The sequence below is a fragment of the Betta splendens genome, chromosome 10 (assembly GCF_900634795.4).
Source record: "Betta splendens chromosome 10, fBetSpl5.4, whole genome shotgun sequence".
Lineage (NCBI taxonomy): Eukaryota > Metazoa > Chordata > Actinopteri > Anabantiformes > Osphronemidae > Betta > Betta splendens.
This window is the reverse complement of record NC_040890.2, coordinates 15,038,346-15,054,223: the sequence shown is the minus strand read 5'-3', so window position 1 is coordinate 15,054,223 and position 15,878 is coordinate 15,038,346. Positions and strand designations below refer to the sequence as shown.

General features: G+C 45.6%; 1 protein-coding gene across 11 annotated transcripts in view; it reads left to right on the top strand.

Annotated features, from left to right (window-relative positions):
* diaph2 (diaphanous-related formin 2) overlaps positions 1-15,878 on the top strand; it is a 279,374-nt gene that overhangs the window by 224,527 nt on the left and 38,969 nt on the right. For 10 of the 11 annotated variants that reach the window (XM_029164826.3, XM_029164824.3, XM_029164823.3 and 7 more), the window contains one exon: positions 5,284-5,419. In XM_029164826.3, coding sequence (XP_029020659.1) covers positions 5,284-5,419 — 136 coding nt within the window. Of the gene's footprint in view, positions 1-741; positions 5,263-5,283; positions 5,420-15,878 lie in introns of those variants that run through there. The other variant, XM_029164827.3, reaches the window with a different exon arrangement.

The window sequence follows — 15,878 nt, the reverse complement described above, 5'->3', positions numbered from 1 at the left end:
TTTTCCATGCAAGTCATAGTAAAGTTCAGAAACGCGTGAATTACCATAAAGTAATAACAGTGCAACGCCAGTTTATTGGCTTTAGCCTGAGAAAACCCCAGTGTCCGATATGTTATTTGTTTTAATATTCTTTTATTGTAAAACTGAAAAAGTCAGCAAGTTAATACAGATTAGCTTTTAATATGTGAAAGAAGGAACGCTGAGAATAGGAGGACGTGGAACGTCAGAGACAGAGTCAATCTCCTTAACCTGTTGAGGGTAATAAGCATAGAAGGGACTTGAGTTAAGTCCTAAAGTGGATGAAACTGCATTCGAGTTTCCTCCTGAGCGTTAGAATTATGATCTGTGCAGCGGGAAAGGTTTCAGCGAGAGGTGCAAAGCTCTACTAAAATGATAAATATCAGACATGTCAATTATGCCTCTGACTTCCAGTGAGCTAAGCCACATTTTTAAATAACATATTACATCACCACGTTTGTGGCTTCCGTTTCACTGGGTGGGTAGAGAACATATACAGGTGAGAAAGATTCATGGATAAAATTAAAATTGTAAATTCGGTTCTTGTCTGTGGTAAATGAAGTGTGGTACTGAGAGCAGTGCACACTGGGAAACCAGATTAGCTGTAAAAGGGATGATATTAACACCAGGGTAAACAGCACATTATCCCAGAACAAAGCGCGGGTTCCTCTGTGCTTCTGTTAAACATTTATTCAAGTGTCTTTGCTTTTCTACCTTCTGCAGTCGACCCATCCCTCCTGGCACCGCCCCAAAGATTCCTGGTGCCAGGATGATGACACGGTGTCCAGAAGGCACGCTCGCAGTCTTCACAATCTATTACCGTGAATGGCAAGGTCCCCTTGTCTGGATCCTTCCCCTCTCTTTAGTCTGATCCCCATCTGAAACCAACTTTTCATTCCCAATGATCAAAGTGCACCAGCACACAACACAACGCTCCCCCAAGGATTCCACAGTTGTGTATCTCTAAAAGAGGCATCCACCCAAGAAAATAAATTATTCTCTCAAGCAAATAGCTGCATATGAATATTTATTACTGATTTAAACTTTCCTGCTATGGATAAGAGGAAGGAAGTGAGTGGGATAAAGTGCTGTGGTTGAAATGGGGGGAGCTGGTTATAAGTTAATGTATTCATATAAAAACAATCCTTTAATCACCACATTCTTCAGATATTATTTATAGTTTTTGGCTCTTCAGCTCTGCTGACAGAAAGGCTAATCCCGTCTGCTTGCGGAGCACAAGGAATCAGCGCCTGTTTCTGCTTGAACGTTTTTATTTCCTTACCCTGTGAAAACAAGTGAGCTGGCTGCGATTCAGCCCGACGGAAGCCTCGTCCCGAGCCGCTCCCTGTCAGCGAACGGGCTTCGTGGAGATGTCAGTCAGTTTATCTTTGACGAAGTCAGCCGGCATCAACATTACTGATTTGTTCCAAATGGCAAATCAAATGAACACCGCGACTTCTTGTCAGTTAATAATTTACAAAGAGCCCAGAATTTAGCTTCTTGATATGCCTGGTGTGCCTCAGACTTTCATTCCAATATTGAGACGCTGACTTGTTAGACTCAGATGAAACATCTTCGGCAACTTCTGTCCGTGTTGCATTGCCCTGTGTAATGCATTCGCAGCACAAAGCGTCGGCTGTATTAAAGAATTCTGTTGCAATACAGTCGCCCTAAATTGCTTTTACTTAAAAGCTAGGGCTTAATGCACCCGGCCGACATGAGGCATTTGAGTAAACGCACTGACAGACAGTCCTCACAGAACTGAATGTAACTGATAAGAGAATCCATTAACTCTGTTTTCCCTCTGTTTTATTCTCTTTCTCCCCCACTCTCCCAACCCACCCCCCTTTTTCTGTGGCCAGTGAAATATTTGATTTTAACACGTGGAGTCAGTATTCCTATAGTCCAGCAATTTGCTAATTTAATGCTGCTGCCCTATTCTGAAATAGAGTGAGTGAAATGCAATCTCGGGGTCTGTATGTGTAATCCTGACCAGGAGCGGTGGGGATGAGGATTTTTCCATTAATGAGTTATCAAAGCGCAGCAGATGGGCTGGGATGAGCTAACAGTCTTCCTTGTTAGCGGAGCGACTTTCTAATAAGACCACGAGACCCAGACCAGGTTCGCAAAGTAACAAGATAGAGCATCTAAGAGATTAGACCCATGATCTGTGTTTATTTCTGTGTGTGTGTGTGTGTGTGTGGGGGCTGCATCCATCCACACTTGAGCCCATTTGATATTTCTAAAGCTTCGTAATTCCCACACAATATGACAAATTATCATAATCATGCCACTCCCGCTGAAGATTATGCTCTGACAGCGCCACTCTTCCCACCTCCCTGATGAATCACTGTCATGTTTTACTCTCACATGTTTCACTGACACTAGTGCGACCAGCCATTAGAATCACGGCACCAGATTTTGCAGGTCATCTATCAATATGCTAATCCCTCTCTACCAGCAGAGCACAAGTCCTGCAGTCCATAGTCTATAACTGGTGGAAGCCACTTCCCCTCCGCACCCTGGCACACAGTGTAGCAGATGGCTAATAGGCACGATTGCTGCTTAAAGCTCAGGCACAGTGGTGTTTGTGAAAATTCAGACGAGATATAGCGGTGACACTCTCTGTGTGAGCTCACTGGTGCAACCGAGCACTTAGAAATACTCATTGGACTGGCAAGCGTGCATGCGTGGGGAGGGGAGTCGTGCTGTGGGAGATGTAGTGTGTTGTGCAGGGTCAGGGAAGAACACCAAACACGTTTCATGAATTATTTAAGGAGCAGACCTGGGAAGGGGACAGCGCTACCTGGCCCTTGTTGGCCGACTGGCCCAGTGGGCCGCACAGCGTTCTGCTCTGCAGCCAGGCATGGCTAGGGGAGAACGCACCACCTGCACCTCAGACACGCTGCAGGCCGAGTGTGACATCCACTCACTCCGTCTCATTGCCTCTGAGCCTAAAAGTCAGAATGTGCTGTTTCCGTAGTGTTGTTGACAGCCCCAGCTGGCATTAAGGCACTTTCAGAAAAACCACGGGTTTTGTTGTGTCTGTAGAGACTCTATATTCTAAGTATAAATTTACATCCCCCCCGAGCAAAATGTATATAGTAGCTGCAACTCAATCCCACAGAGATGATCCACAGAGGGGAAAACTTTTTTAGTTTTTTAGTGGGTTTAACATTCACTGAAAATGTCCATAAAAACGGATACCTGTATTTAATGAGTTAAATCAAAATAAATAATAAATGAATAAAATGTAGAAAACTGATTATTTGGCATGACTGTACAAACAATGTGCCTTTTTTTAAAATGGCGTCTGAAGACGACAGGAGTTCATAAATCCCTCTCCTGCTGGAACCAGTTGACCTTGTTAACTGAGCTCAATGTGCATGTGAATTCGAGTTTGCATTTATATTTATTGCCCTCAGCTGGAAGATGCACTATCATTATCATTATTACATTATACTTTATGTTGTGGAATACATGCTGGAGCTTTCTCTGTAATGATCATCACCAAAGGGCTTATGATGAAATGGCAAAAATATCCCGGGTCACCTGAGGTCACATTGTAAATATTATACTACAACACTGATGACCTTGACCTACATGAGAAACTCAAAATATTTATTTTTCGGACTTTGAGCATTTATAAAACGTATTTAAGTAGACCTTTCTTTATTATGTATTTGTTTCTATGGCAATTAGAGGTGTTGTTTGATTAGAGCAACATAATTATGCTGCATAATCTTGTTTACAGTCAAAATTAGTTGTTTGTTTAAAATAAGTTTTGCCGGCAGTATTTTATACGTAATTTGCATAATTTATCTTCCAAGTGAAGCTGGAGATGTTGAGCGATGCAGTGATATTACTTTGAAAATGAATTGAATCCTGTCAGTGGACGAGGATGGAAATCAATTTGATTCTGGCCGCCAGTCCTGCCCATCACTTACAGGGAACGTCTGCGTTAACCGTTTCATTACCGAACGCGGCCCACGGCGCAACCGCGGCGACGCCGACCAGCAGCGGTCCACGCACCGCATAGAGCAGAGCTGGATAATGTGAAGTGCTGTAATGTAGCAAAAATGCATATTGATTTGTGATTGTTCACCAAGTTGTAACTGCTGAGGAAGCAAAGCAACTTTTTATATTAGACACAATAAAACCGCACACTCTTTATTATTTAGATTTTGCTCCATCTCGCTTCCTTATATCATCCTCACTTGACTTCTGCATTACCCCCACTCCCCCCCCCTCTCTCTCTCCCTCTCTCTCTCTTTATTGCCCTTGTCATCTAACAAGGAGACACTGACAATGAGGGCTCTGCTCTGCTATTGACTGGCATGATGAGCTGCTCTTTCCTTGTTCCTTCCCTGCGATCCCCGTAATCCCTCTGTCTTAGCTGCCACCACGACACACACATCAGGACCACGGGGACATTAGATGGTCGGCCTGGGGGGCTGTCGCCGCTTATTATATCAGTGCACAAACAGCCATGCCTCCGCTCACTGACACATACGCACACACAGTTTACATACATACACAATGGGGGGCGCCAGCGATAGAAAAGGCACATACGGCAGCACACCTCACACATGCGCTAACACCTATGATGGCTCCTGTCGAGTGCTGTGCCCCGGGCCTGGGATGGGAGAACGCTCCGCTGTCTCAAAAGGTCACGCACTCGCATCTTACCCCGTTCTGGCACAGGAACAAACTGTCACATTTGTAAAGGCTGAATCCGTAGCGTTGATTATCTCTCTTTTCTCTGACTCCTTCCTGACATTTCAGCCAGTCACGAAGGAGGGGGGTAATATCTTTTCCTCCTCCTCGGAGACCGCCACATTGCTGCCGCACTTCTTTTCTCATGCAGTAGCTTCCCTGTATTAAAGGAGTTATTGTAGCACGGTACGCGCTATATGTGCGATGATTATCCAACCTCCTTTTTTGCGTGTATATATATAGCGTTGTGTTGATGCATTATTAACAACGACTTGCTCTGCTAGTTATCGTAAATATGTAACGCAGTGTTGGAGCCCTACCGACAAATGGGCTTGTGTTAAAGAAGCACATGCACGAAGCACAATGTATTGTTTATTCCAGCAGCTTATCTCCAACTATCAAACCCTTCTCTGAATAGGAATTTGCTGATGGCACGCTGCTGTGTCTGAGCACCGTACAGTAGCAGAGGCGCTAAAGGAGCGGCGGTGGTGGGGGCCAGGTTCCGCTTTTTATCTCAACGCGTGCCTCCGTGTGTGCGTGTCTCATCAGGAAGCGGTGAAGGAGAACCACAAGAAGAGGGAGATGGAGGAGAAGATCAAGAGAGCCAAGCTGGCGAAGGAGAAAGCGGAGCGCGAGAAGCAGGAGCGCCAGCAGAAGAAGAAGCAGCTGATTGACATGAACAAAGGTACGCCACTTCCTCGCCGGCGCCACAGAGATGCGGAGGCAGAGGGGGGGGGGGGGGGGGGCAGCGGGAGCGCGGGAAGGGGGGTTCATGGGATTGGAAGCTTGGAACTGAGGAGGTGGAGAGGGATGCGTAGGAGTGGGAGGAGTCGGCTTTTAGCTTATTTTTACTCCCGTAGTCAATACAAGGGGCAGATCATGTTGCTTACTGGGTGACTCTACTTGCACAGACGGAAACGCACCTTTCTGCAGTGTGCACATGTGAAGATTGTAAAGAATAGCTTAATGACATATTCGTGTTATCAGTCACCGGCCGTATGGGAGATCGTTCCCTGAATGTGAGAAGGTTTACGGGCAGTGTTCTAAATTTATTGTGGCGAATTGCTGAAATCACTCGATTGTCCTCCAGCAATGCCAGTAAACCATGTATTGATCAGTGTACGTTGCAGCTGTTGGGACATGAAAAATTTGAGCGACAGTGCGGGATGCCTGTGTCTTGTTATGTTGGTGACATCGCGGAGGAATTTCCAGCCCTCGGAGGCTTTGCAAGCAGTCAGTGTGGTCTTTTGTCCACTTTTTTTCCCCCCCGACAAACAGACTGGGATTTTCACAATTCACCAGCTTCTAAATGTCAGCACCAGCCAAGGACCTCTCTGTAGCTCAGCCACATTGGGAAATGTGACAAGGCAGTCTTCAGTATGCCATAAACTCTCCAAGATAATTGATGCACGCTACAGTGTTTTTTTTTTCCTTTTTCCCTGAGCAGTGACCTCTTTGAAAGCTTCACTTTTAATAATCCAGCATGGCTGAGCTGAAGGAGGCTGTCTGCCCCCTTCTCTCATTCTAGCTAACCAGATGGAGGAGGGTACAGAAGTAGGTATGATATTAAATATTTCTGCCAGAGCAGATTTTGATCTCAGTTGCTGAATGCCATAATATGACTCGCATGAATAAAACATATGGATGACATGGGCAGCGTTGCCTGCAGCCTTGGATATAGAGAGGATTGTCCTCCACACCAACACCTAGCTCGTTGGACTGTCGCGAGCACAATGACCTTGCGAGGTATAAAATGCATACTTTTAAATTCAAGACGTGCTGAACCGATCCTGTTTTTCCTCCTGTCAAGGTTCCTACTTGAATTGACTACGTGTTTTTATTAAACCTTGAATACCTCCCTTTTGTGTACTAACTTCTCTGTCCAACTGTATGTGCAGCCTGGTCAGGGAGAGGACAATCAAATGCAGGGCTTTTAAAATGGAAATCTGAATTTGAGCCAGTCGCAGGTTGGAGGTCGCAGCGCGCTGGTGTTCCATCCGTTTCTCTTTTAACAGTCTTTCCTCGGTCTCTCCAGTTGACACCTTCAGAATCTCAGCTCCCGTCCAGTCCTATGTGGTTCAGGAACTGCATTGTAGGGAGTAAGTTATTTGAAGTGACTTTGACTAGTAGTCGCACTGAGCATCCCACAGAAAGGCTGTTTATCATTAGTTAATTATGTACACATTCTGTACAAATATTGCCCTAATCTTAACCTAAGATAAAAACATACTGTACATAAAGAGGAATAACATGCAAAGCTCCCACAGCTCGGCCAAAAACATGCTGTTTTTAACTTGACTTCAAGATTTTTATTAAAAACCCTTTGAAACCCCGTCCAGTCCACCATAGCTGTGTAAACTAGACTCTGCAGTTCCTACTTGACAAGAAGTTCACATAAAGTCTCATAAACTCCGCTGTATGTGGAGCCCGGTGTTAAAAATGTGGCAAAATGGAAAAAGGTCCGAACCACTAGGACTTCTCCTTTAGCTGGCTGTCAGGTTAAGCTCAGTAACTGGGGAGGAGGTCACTGGTTAGGGAGATGTCAGGAAAGTACAGCTTAAGAAGAAGAATGAACACCTGCTGGAAGGACGGCCCTCTCAGTAGCACTCCATCAGAGAGGCTGCTCTGGTAGCGTGGCTGCTGCAGGTTGGAAAATGACATTTAAAGGCCTCTGTGGAGCGGGGGGACGGCACAAAAAGATGTCTAATACGACAAAAGTTCTGTGGGCGAACACCAGGCACTGCTCATTACCTGGCTAAAATCATCCTTACAGGGAAGGAAATGGGTGCCAAATTGCACCATTGTGGTGCGTCTCGGTGGCAGGGCAGTGAGACCGGTCACAGCGGAGGAAAGTGTGCTGAGAGGTTTTTGACAAAAATCTGCTTGTAATCTTACACCGCGGGGACAGTTCAAGCTTCAAGCAGAACAGCGACCGACAGCAAAGCTTGCCGCTCGCTCGGTGGAGTTCTCTGTAAAGTGCAGAAGTTTGAGGTGAGGCCAAGTGCCGTGTACGGCATTAGCGCCGTCTCCTGCAGCCGATCAATCACGTTTCCCCTAAAAGGCACCATTGCAATCAATAATACCCTGGGAAACATCTGGAGGGAGCTGGATGTGTTCAGGTTGGGAATGCTTTTAGGAAAGAAAAATACATTTTCTGTCCAAAAACAACAGTTAAAAAAAGTAATAATATCATTAACAGCTATTGGAATCAGATGGATAGAACAAAATCCTACTTGTTTTAAAATGAAATAAATCCAACTGAAGGTGGTCTGAATAATTTCCAGACACCTGAGTACCGTTGACCTAAATAAAGTAGAGTTTTAGGATGAACAGATTGACTAAACATATGGTCATTGTATGAGAATTATGTACAGGTCAGCATCTGATCTGTTTTATGGATTTAATAATTTACTCATTTTATTGCTTAAAACACTTTGAAGGGATCATACTATTGTATTTAGCGCTATTTCAAGAGGCTATTTTTAAAAAGGGCTATTTTTTTTGTCATTTCACAAATTGCGACCTAATCCTCTTCACTTGCAAATGATTAACAATAAAATGGATATTTAATGAGAGTTTAATTCATTTAGCTTGGGCCAGGATGGCACCGGCGTGGGGGAGGGGAAGCAGACAAATGCTTTTGGGAAGCAGATTTTAAGAAATTATTTTATTCCCCATTTCCCAGCTGATAAAAGTCGAGATGATGCTCATTTCTGCGATTTGCTCACGTCTCCGACAAGCATGATTGATACATGAGACAAGTGCAGAGCTGAAAGTGTTTTCCTTGTGAAGTATTAGAAATCCTAATGTAGGAAATTGCTTTTGAAATCATTACCCAGTCACCCCATTTGTTTTAATTCGCTCTAAGTGGATTTCCATATTCTGTTGAACTGACCAGATGTTCAGCATTTGCTAAATCACTTTACTGCGTTGGAAAAAAAACAGTTGAACACTTTGAAATAAACCCCAACTAATGCTTCTGTCTAAAACAGTACAAGAGGGTTGATCACAGCAGGGGGGGGGGGGTTGTGGAGCAGCATATGAAACAAAGTCACCAGCAGCATGCGTGACATTGTTTCCAGATCCGGAGCGCAGCAGAGCATCTGGACCTTGTATCTGGGAGGCATGTGTGTGGAGCAGCAGCCCCCGTGGCCGCCCACTCGGCCGGCATCACCGGGGTCAGTGCCCCTGTCTGGGGCAAGTGTCTGCACCCACATGTCAACCGCGTACCCCAGTCAAGTCCGCTAAGCTCTGAACACAGCCGGAAAGCGCACACGCTGGTTTGAGCAAAATGCAGCTTGGCATGAGCCACATAGGAATAAACAAACAATCAGGAACAAAAACAAAGTTATTTGAACATTTTATTTAGTCCAGGCGTTCCTTCCAGGTAGCACAGAGAAAGTGCCACCAATCTGCTTGTCTGCTTTGTACAGTGTAGCTTCCAGGGTGTGAACACTTCCCCTTCACTGTATGAACATGTGGAAACCATCTTTATTAATAAGCTATAAAAAATAATATTTTTAATATAGAAAAAACAAATATATATTTTCCTTTCCTACTCCTTTCATTTGAGATTTACAGTATATACTTCTTCAATATGTTCATGCAGTGGACTAAAGTCATGTAAAACATGCACGTTACTTAATAAGCAGAGAACATAGGTCTAATTAGGCTGATCGTCCACATAGAAAATAAACAGAATGTCAATGATCATTTAAATGGAGGATTGTTGTTCTGAACATGGATGCTGAAGTGGCTGTACATTCTGTCCGCATGGTTTACTCTGACGATAGTTATGTAGGTGTTTATCAGCGGGGCCTGCTCCAAGGAGCGCTCCATGTCTCTGCAGAGAGCAGTAGGCATGTTGACATGGGCCTGCAGCTTCTGTGGCGCATCCTCCTTCTCCTCGCGCACGAACAGTGCGTGTTCACACACACTAAATAAAAGCGGGCACTAATAAGTTCAATCAGTTGAAAAGGCTTTGATTATAATTCACATTTTCTGTCAGTGTTGTTCACACACGCACATTACAAGTAGTAGAACAGACAATTAACATCCACATTGAACTGATGCTGTAACACCAACACGCGCTAACGTGATCGCTGTTTCTGGATTGTCCTGGAAGACAAAATCAGGAAAAGCACGCTGTGTTTCGCCATGTTTACCAAATCACCTTGTGCACATTTAGGCGTTTATCTCAGCAGCCTGATAAACTAAATTGACATATTTGTGTGCAGCTGCTTGTCGCTGGCAGAGGCCTGTCAGGAATGACAATGCTGGAGATGTGGATTGATGGCTTTGTGTGACACTGACAGCTGCCAGTAGGCCAGTGCATACCTGCGTGGCAGCAGCGTGATCACAGACAGACCCTGACAGGCGGCGGTGGGGTGGACAGGTTCGCTCTCCAAGTTTGCATAGTGTCCTCATAGCACAGCACACATGGCAAACAATATTACCAGGAGAGATAGCCTGTTGAGACGTGAAGGTCAGAAGCCCAGCTAGATAAAAGTAAGCAGACTTTTCTTTAAAAGCCGCTCTCACTATTCCTCAGCTTAGCTTGGTAAATTAATCCAGTGTTAGGGAGCTGAGGCTGACCTTCATTTCAGATATAGGATGTAACGAACAAGGACGGGCCTTCCCACAATGTAATGCTGATATGTGGTGTCTTTGCATGGCCTCGTGTATCATTTCTTTAATACGCCAGTGATGCTTTCATGTCCAGTTCTATATATTGAAAAAGCCCAATAACATCACAATGAAGGATTTGTCACGGCGTGTTTCAAATCAGTGACCTGAGCCATTTTCTCGTGATTTTTACAGTAAAACTAGAAATAACTTATAAAAGTTAAGAATAGTTAAATCAGACTAAATGCAATGTTTTTAGCTTGAAACAAGCAGTTTAGAAATCAGGTCACATCACTTACAAACTGATTATACACAGACAAATGTGTGGCTATGATCTCATCTGTTTAACACGGCTGCATCTGTTTTATCTCAGGACCTGCATGAGAGAATGTTTCAGGTGACATTTACGCAAAAAAAGGCAAAATTCTAAATGGTTCATAAACTTCCCTCGTCTGGCTGTGAATCTCCTGGCTATGGATTGGTGAATTCCATCATTACCTTGAATGTCAGGAACAAGGGCAACGGGATTATCTGCTGTCATACACCCATTCTAATAAATAACAGCATACTAGATTGCGCTATATCGCCAGTCAAAATCAGAATCTGCCTCAAGGCGGTGATTGCGCGCAGAATACGTCTGGCTCCATCACGGCTCAGGTCTGTAAGAGCGAGCAGCACGGCTGGAAATGCAGGGGGAAAAGGTGTACGTCAACACATGACACGCGCATTAAATACATGTGATTAAATGCAAAATTGCATTGCATTGCAAGTGTAGGCGACACAATGAAATGATTATCCAGTGTTTACCTTTTTAGATTATAATTCAAATCCATTTCCATAAATAAATGTCAAGATGGAGAAAATGAGCCTAGCTTCATAGGAAGCTTTTTAATATTCTATGACAAATACCACAGATCATTAGCAATTAACGGCAACACCAGGGAATAGTCTCCACCACGCTTTTGTCGGTCTGTGCATTAAATTGTCAGCTTGAATATGTATACTTTCTCTGCAGCACCCTCTTTTATTTCAGGAGAAAGGAAAAAAACAGTAATTAGATTGCGCCCTAAAGCTTTTAATCACGTATCTTTAACTTAATTTAGTTAAGGCCATGATCTTCCCTCTTTTCTCTGATATTCAGGCTTTCATTGTCTGCCACACACACACACACACACACACACACACACACACTCATCCCGCCTTGCAGTTTTCACTCCCTGCGCTTTCGTAAATGTTCTTCTTCTCCTTGGTGAAATCAGCTCAAGCACAGTTGAGTCTCATTAATTTGTGGGTGGTTCAAGTGTCTGATCATTTCCCCTCCCAGATCTGGACCTCACCAGTCACTTTACAGTCAATCAAACCTAATTACCCCCGCTACAAAGACCATCAAATCTCATTGTCAAATCCATTTAGCTTCCCCAGATAGCGCCGCCTTTCACTGATGCAAACAGCCCGTGTGGGGGTTTGGTTCAGATCTTATCTGATCTGGATTCTAAAACCCTGTACTACAGTAGGTGGAGGGAGCCCAAACTGCTTGGAGCAGAGCTGTCGCGCTGAATGCTTCCTGAGGTGTTTAAGCCCATTCTATGACAAGCACACCTAGCGAGCGGCCGACTGCTGTGCTGGTATGTGGCGGCGGAGTCTCCTCCCCTGTGGGGACGGGCTCCATCGGCACCGCTGGCTTCCCGACACGTTGACCCCGCGTGGCCCAGAAAACCGTGTCGTTTTAACATCTGCCAGTGCCGGGCCGGGGCTCTCCCGCGTGCCGCGGTGCCGTCGGTGGGCGAGCTCGCCAAAAGCCACGGAGCGGTGGCGGCGGCGCTAGCCGGCGGGAGCCGCGGGCGGCGGCGGCGGAAGCGGAGCCGGGTGAACGCGCCGCGCGAGCATCTCTCCACTCGCTTCCCACCGCCCTCCCTCCCCTCCCTGCCGCTTCCCACTCGGGGCCCAGCAGCATCCATCCAGATGGAGGGTTTATTTTTGTTTTTGTTTGTTTACTTATTCATGCATCCAGCTATTCGGGGCATCGCAGAGGCTTTCGTTCCACCACAGAATGCAAATCGCCACAGCGGCTAATCCACTTTCATCTCTCCCTTGTCGACATCCAACTTCTCTCCACGTTTCCTTCAGTCTCTCGCAGTCAGGGCATGTCTTTTTTTTCCCAGGCTATGGGATCAGGCCTGCAGTGGCCAGACTAGCCGGGCTCCAACACATGCATGTCAAACACGATACATACCTCTCACCTCCCACACACCTTTCGCATCCTCCAGACATCCTGCCCTTTCTCCACGTTGCCCCTGCCCTCCCTGCGCTGACCCTGGCGCCACACAGGACCTCACAGCCAGAGTGAAGCGGTAGCTACAGTACCGTTCCCTGTGGAATGGAGGGCTGCAGGAGCATCTCTAATTGAGTTAGGGAGGATGTGAGTTGTTGTTACAGTAAAACAATCCACAGTCATCTGCAAGTAAGTCTGTCTTTTTTATTACTTCACCCTCCCGGTCTCTTTGTTCCTCCTCTCATTTTTACTGGTGTAGTAAACAGGCACGCGCACACCTGCAGATTGAAGACTAGGGAAAGTTTCAGAGTGTCAAAGCTTTTATCAAGGTTGGATGCTTGGACTGCAGGGGGATGGAGGAAGAGAGGAAAGGCAAAAACAAAGGCAGTAGAACAGGTGCACGGCTGCTTGTGCTCCCTGTGCTCAGTGGCATTAATGGCCTCTGTCTGCCCGGGTCTTAGGAGCTGCTGGGACTGCAGGGAGAGAGGGGTGAGGGGGGACGGGCTTATTTTCCTCAAAGCCAGACGGGAGAGCACACAGCAGAGCCGTATAAGGAGGAGGTGCTGAGTAATGCAGGTGGCCGTGCACGTCTGCGCGGCCGAGCCTGGATTCAGGTGTGGAAGTCGCACACAAGCAGGTGCGTTCAGAAGGAGAGAGATGAGATTAAATGAAAGTGTGTGTTGTCGCCCCTCCACCTGGCCATAAAGCAGCACCCCCTTCCTCCACCGAGGCCTTTGTTTCACGGCTAATGGTCCAGGTTAATTGCACAGGTGACTTTGTGCGGGGGAACAGATGGGCTCAAATGTGTTCAAAAACAATCCGCAGCGAGCCAAAAACCAGGCGCGAGTTGTTCCTCTCCCCTTCATCCCTCCTCTTCGTTCTTATCGTCTCCACTGGAGACACGGAGGACGGCGGGGGGGAGGTTAAACTCTCACAGTGGTTTTAATTCATCAAGCACAAGGCCTGTAAGCGCTCATTAGATCTCATTACAGTGCAAATTAGAATCAGGCATTGGCTACTGGAAGGATAGCAGTGGATAATAGACATCTCTCGCATCCCAAACGTTCCTTAAGTCAGACACTTTAATTTGCTCAGAGAGCAGAGCACTGTGCTTATAAAAACAGTGCATCTGCAGCTGTGATTGATTAAAATGTGGGGCTATGATACATGCCAATACTTTGCATGCGTTCTGAATCACGTTCGTGCCTGGGTCTCACTTGTGGAATATGGGATGTCATCATTTGCCATTATATGAGAGACCTGCATGTAGCAGGGGGAAGCAGTGAAGATTTGTAATAAGAGTTTGTGTCGTCCCCGCATGAATCATGTAGGCTGCGTATGAGCCATCACAATTTGAGCTCTCAATCGATCCACTGTGTTGCATTCTCTTTTCTTCTTCCCCTGCACATCATACAGATGACAGATAGCAAATTGAATTCATGAACAGGCTTTGTTGACACTTCTGCATAATTATAGCAATGCCGTGCCTTTGGTGTTCGGAAGAAGAGCCCATCATTTCAGGCAAATAAACACGAGGGTTTCTGCTTGGATGATTGACTGAACAGCTTTGTCACTTCTCCGGAGGAACAGCTGTCCTTTAACTTTCCAGTTATATACACATTTAATTGTTGTAGATGACTAATTTTAATTGGGCTACGTAAACAAATGAGATGTGGGGTTTTGCATAATGTAATCCAATTTATTTGATTTCCTGATTGGACCCTCAACTGAAGATGGTAAGTATGGCGTTCATGACGCATGGCTTATTGTACAGACTTGTCCTCGCGTCCGCACAGGCCGTCCTGTGACTCACGTGTCAGCGGAGAAACGTGCGCCATAAATCTGGACGAGCCAAATGAAGGCAATCAGCGTGGATTTGTACGGCTGCATTGTGCAGATGAGCGTCGGTGTGCGTGTGCCTCCATGTCAGAGTTTAAGGCTGGGAAATAATTAAATGTCATGCGGTTCACAACGTCTGGTCCCCAGCAAGGTGTTTTATGACCTCGCGTCCTGCCTCTCCTGCACCTGCAGAAAACCGTCCTCGCTTTGTTTCCTTCCGTGCGCTTCCTCTGTCTTCCGCCGTCTCCCTTGTTCTTCCTTCCATGTCTTCCCTCCCCAGCAGTCGCTCCTACAGTACCCGTGTTTGTTCTTTTCCTTTCCTTTGCCCCTCCTTGCTTGCAACTGTTGACACTTGACTTTGTGTTCCGCTCCTGGGACTGGTAAGTGGTACTTTTGCACTTGCTTTCTTCCACTTTTACTTATGGTAGTTTTTTTTTTTCTTTTTTGGAGGAAAAAAGTAATCTGATGTGTGACGTTTTCATGCCAATCCTGCTGAGAGCACATTGCTCTTGCCATCCCTACTAATTAAAAATGTGATACTGCTGCTTATAAATACCGTATATTGTAGAAGGAACCAATCCCCAGGGCTCCAGTGTTACATTTAGCACAGCCTCGGGGTCGAGGTGTCACCTGAAATTCAGGCGGAGGAGAATCGGGGGATTGGATGTAGGCAGGGATCAAATACAGAGATATAGAGCATGTACAGCAGTTCTCTCTGGGAGGTAGAGATTCACAATACTTTATTTCTGCTCTTAAAGCTTTAACTGTTTAAGAAAGTACCTGAAAGTGCAAAAGCTGTGTTCCACACTTCCACAAGCTTTAATAAGATCATTAACAGACCCCAAGGCTGTCGGTTGAGGTGCCCACCAAGGTGTTTCATCACTGGAAGGGTTTGTCAATGTCTTGGGTCTTAGCCCATCTTAACCCATTTAGAAAGCAATTTCCTGTGAGCAGAGGGGATCTTTCCTCTTGAGGAAGATCTCGGAGCATAAAAGGTTAGCTTTTCTGTAATTCCCCAGCATGCAATCTACTACTGCTGCTAATGAGAAGTGGATGAATATTTGCCCTAGGTTTAACGGCTCAAAATAAGACACGACTCAATGGCAGGAAGGAGGCAGAAATATGTGCTGAAGTGCGTGATGTTCCAGTAAGCGATGACAAAGGTTTGCTCTGAGGATTACTGCAACATGCTCAGTCAACGAGCATTCAGTTGTCTTTACCTGCTTTCTATTGTACATGTAGCTTTAAAATGCTCATGTACATAAACATATTTACTTCCTAATGGGTTCATAGTCTGAATTTCTTTCTGAGAGTAAGGTCTCTTTGACTCTAGGCTGTGGCCCAATAGAGTAAAGGTAATTGAGCGCTTTGGGACGATGGGGAGCATGTTTCCCATTTTAGTCATTTT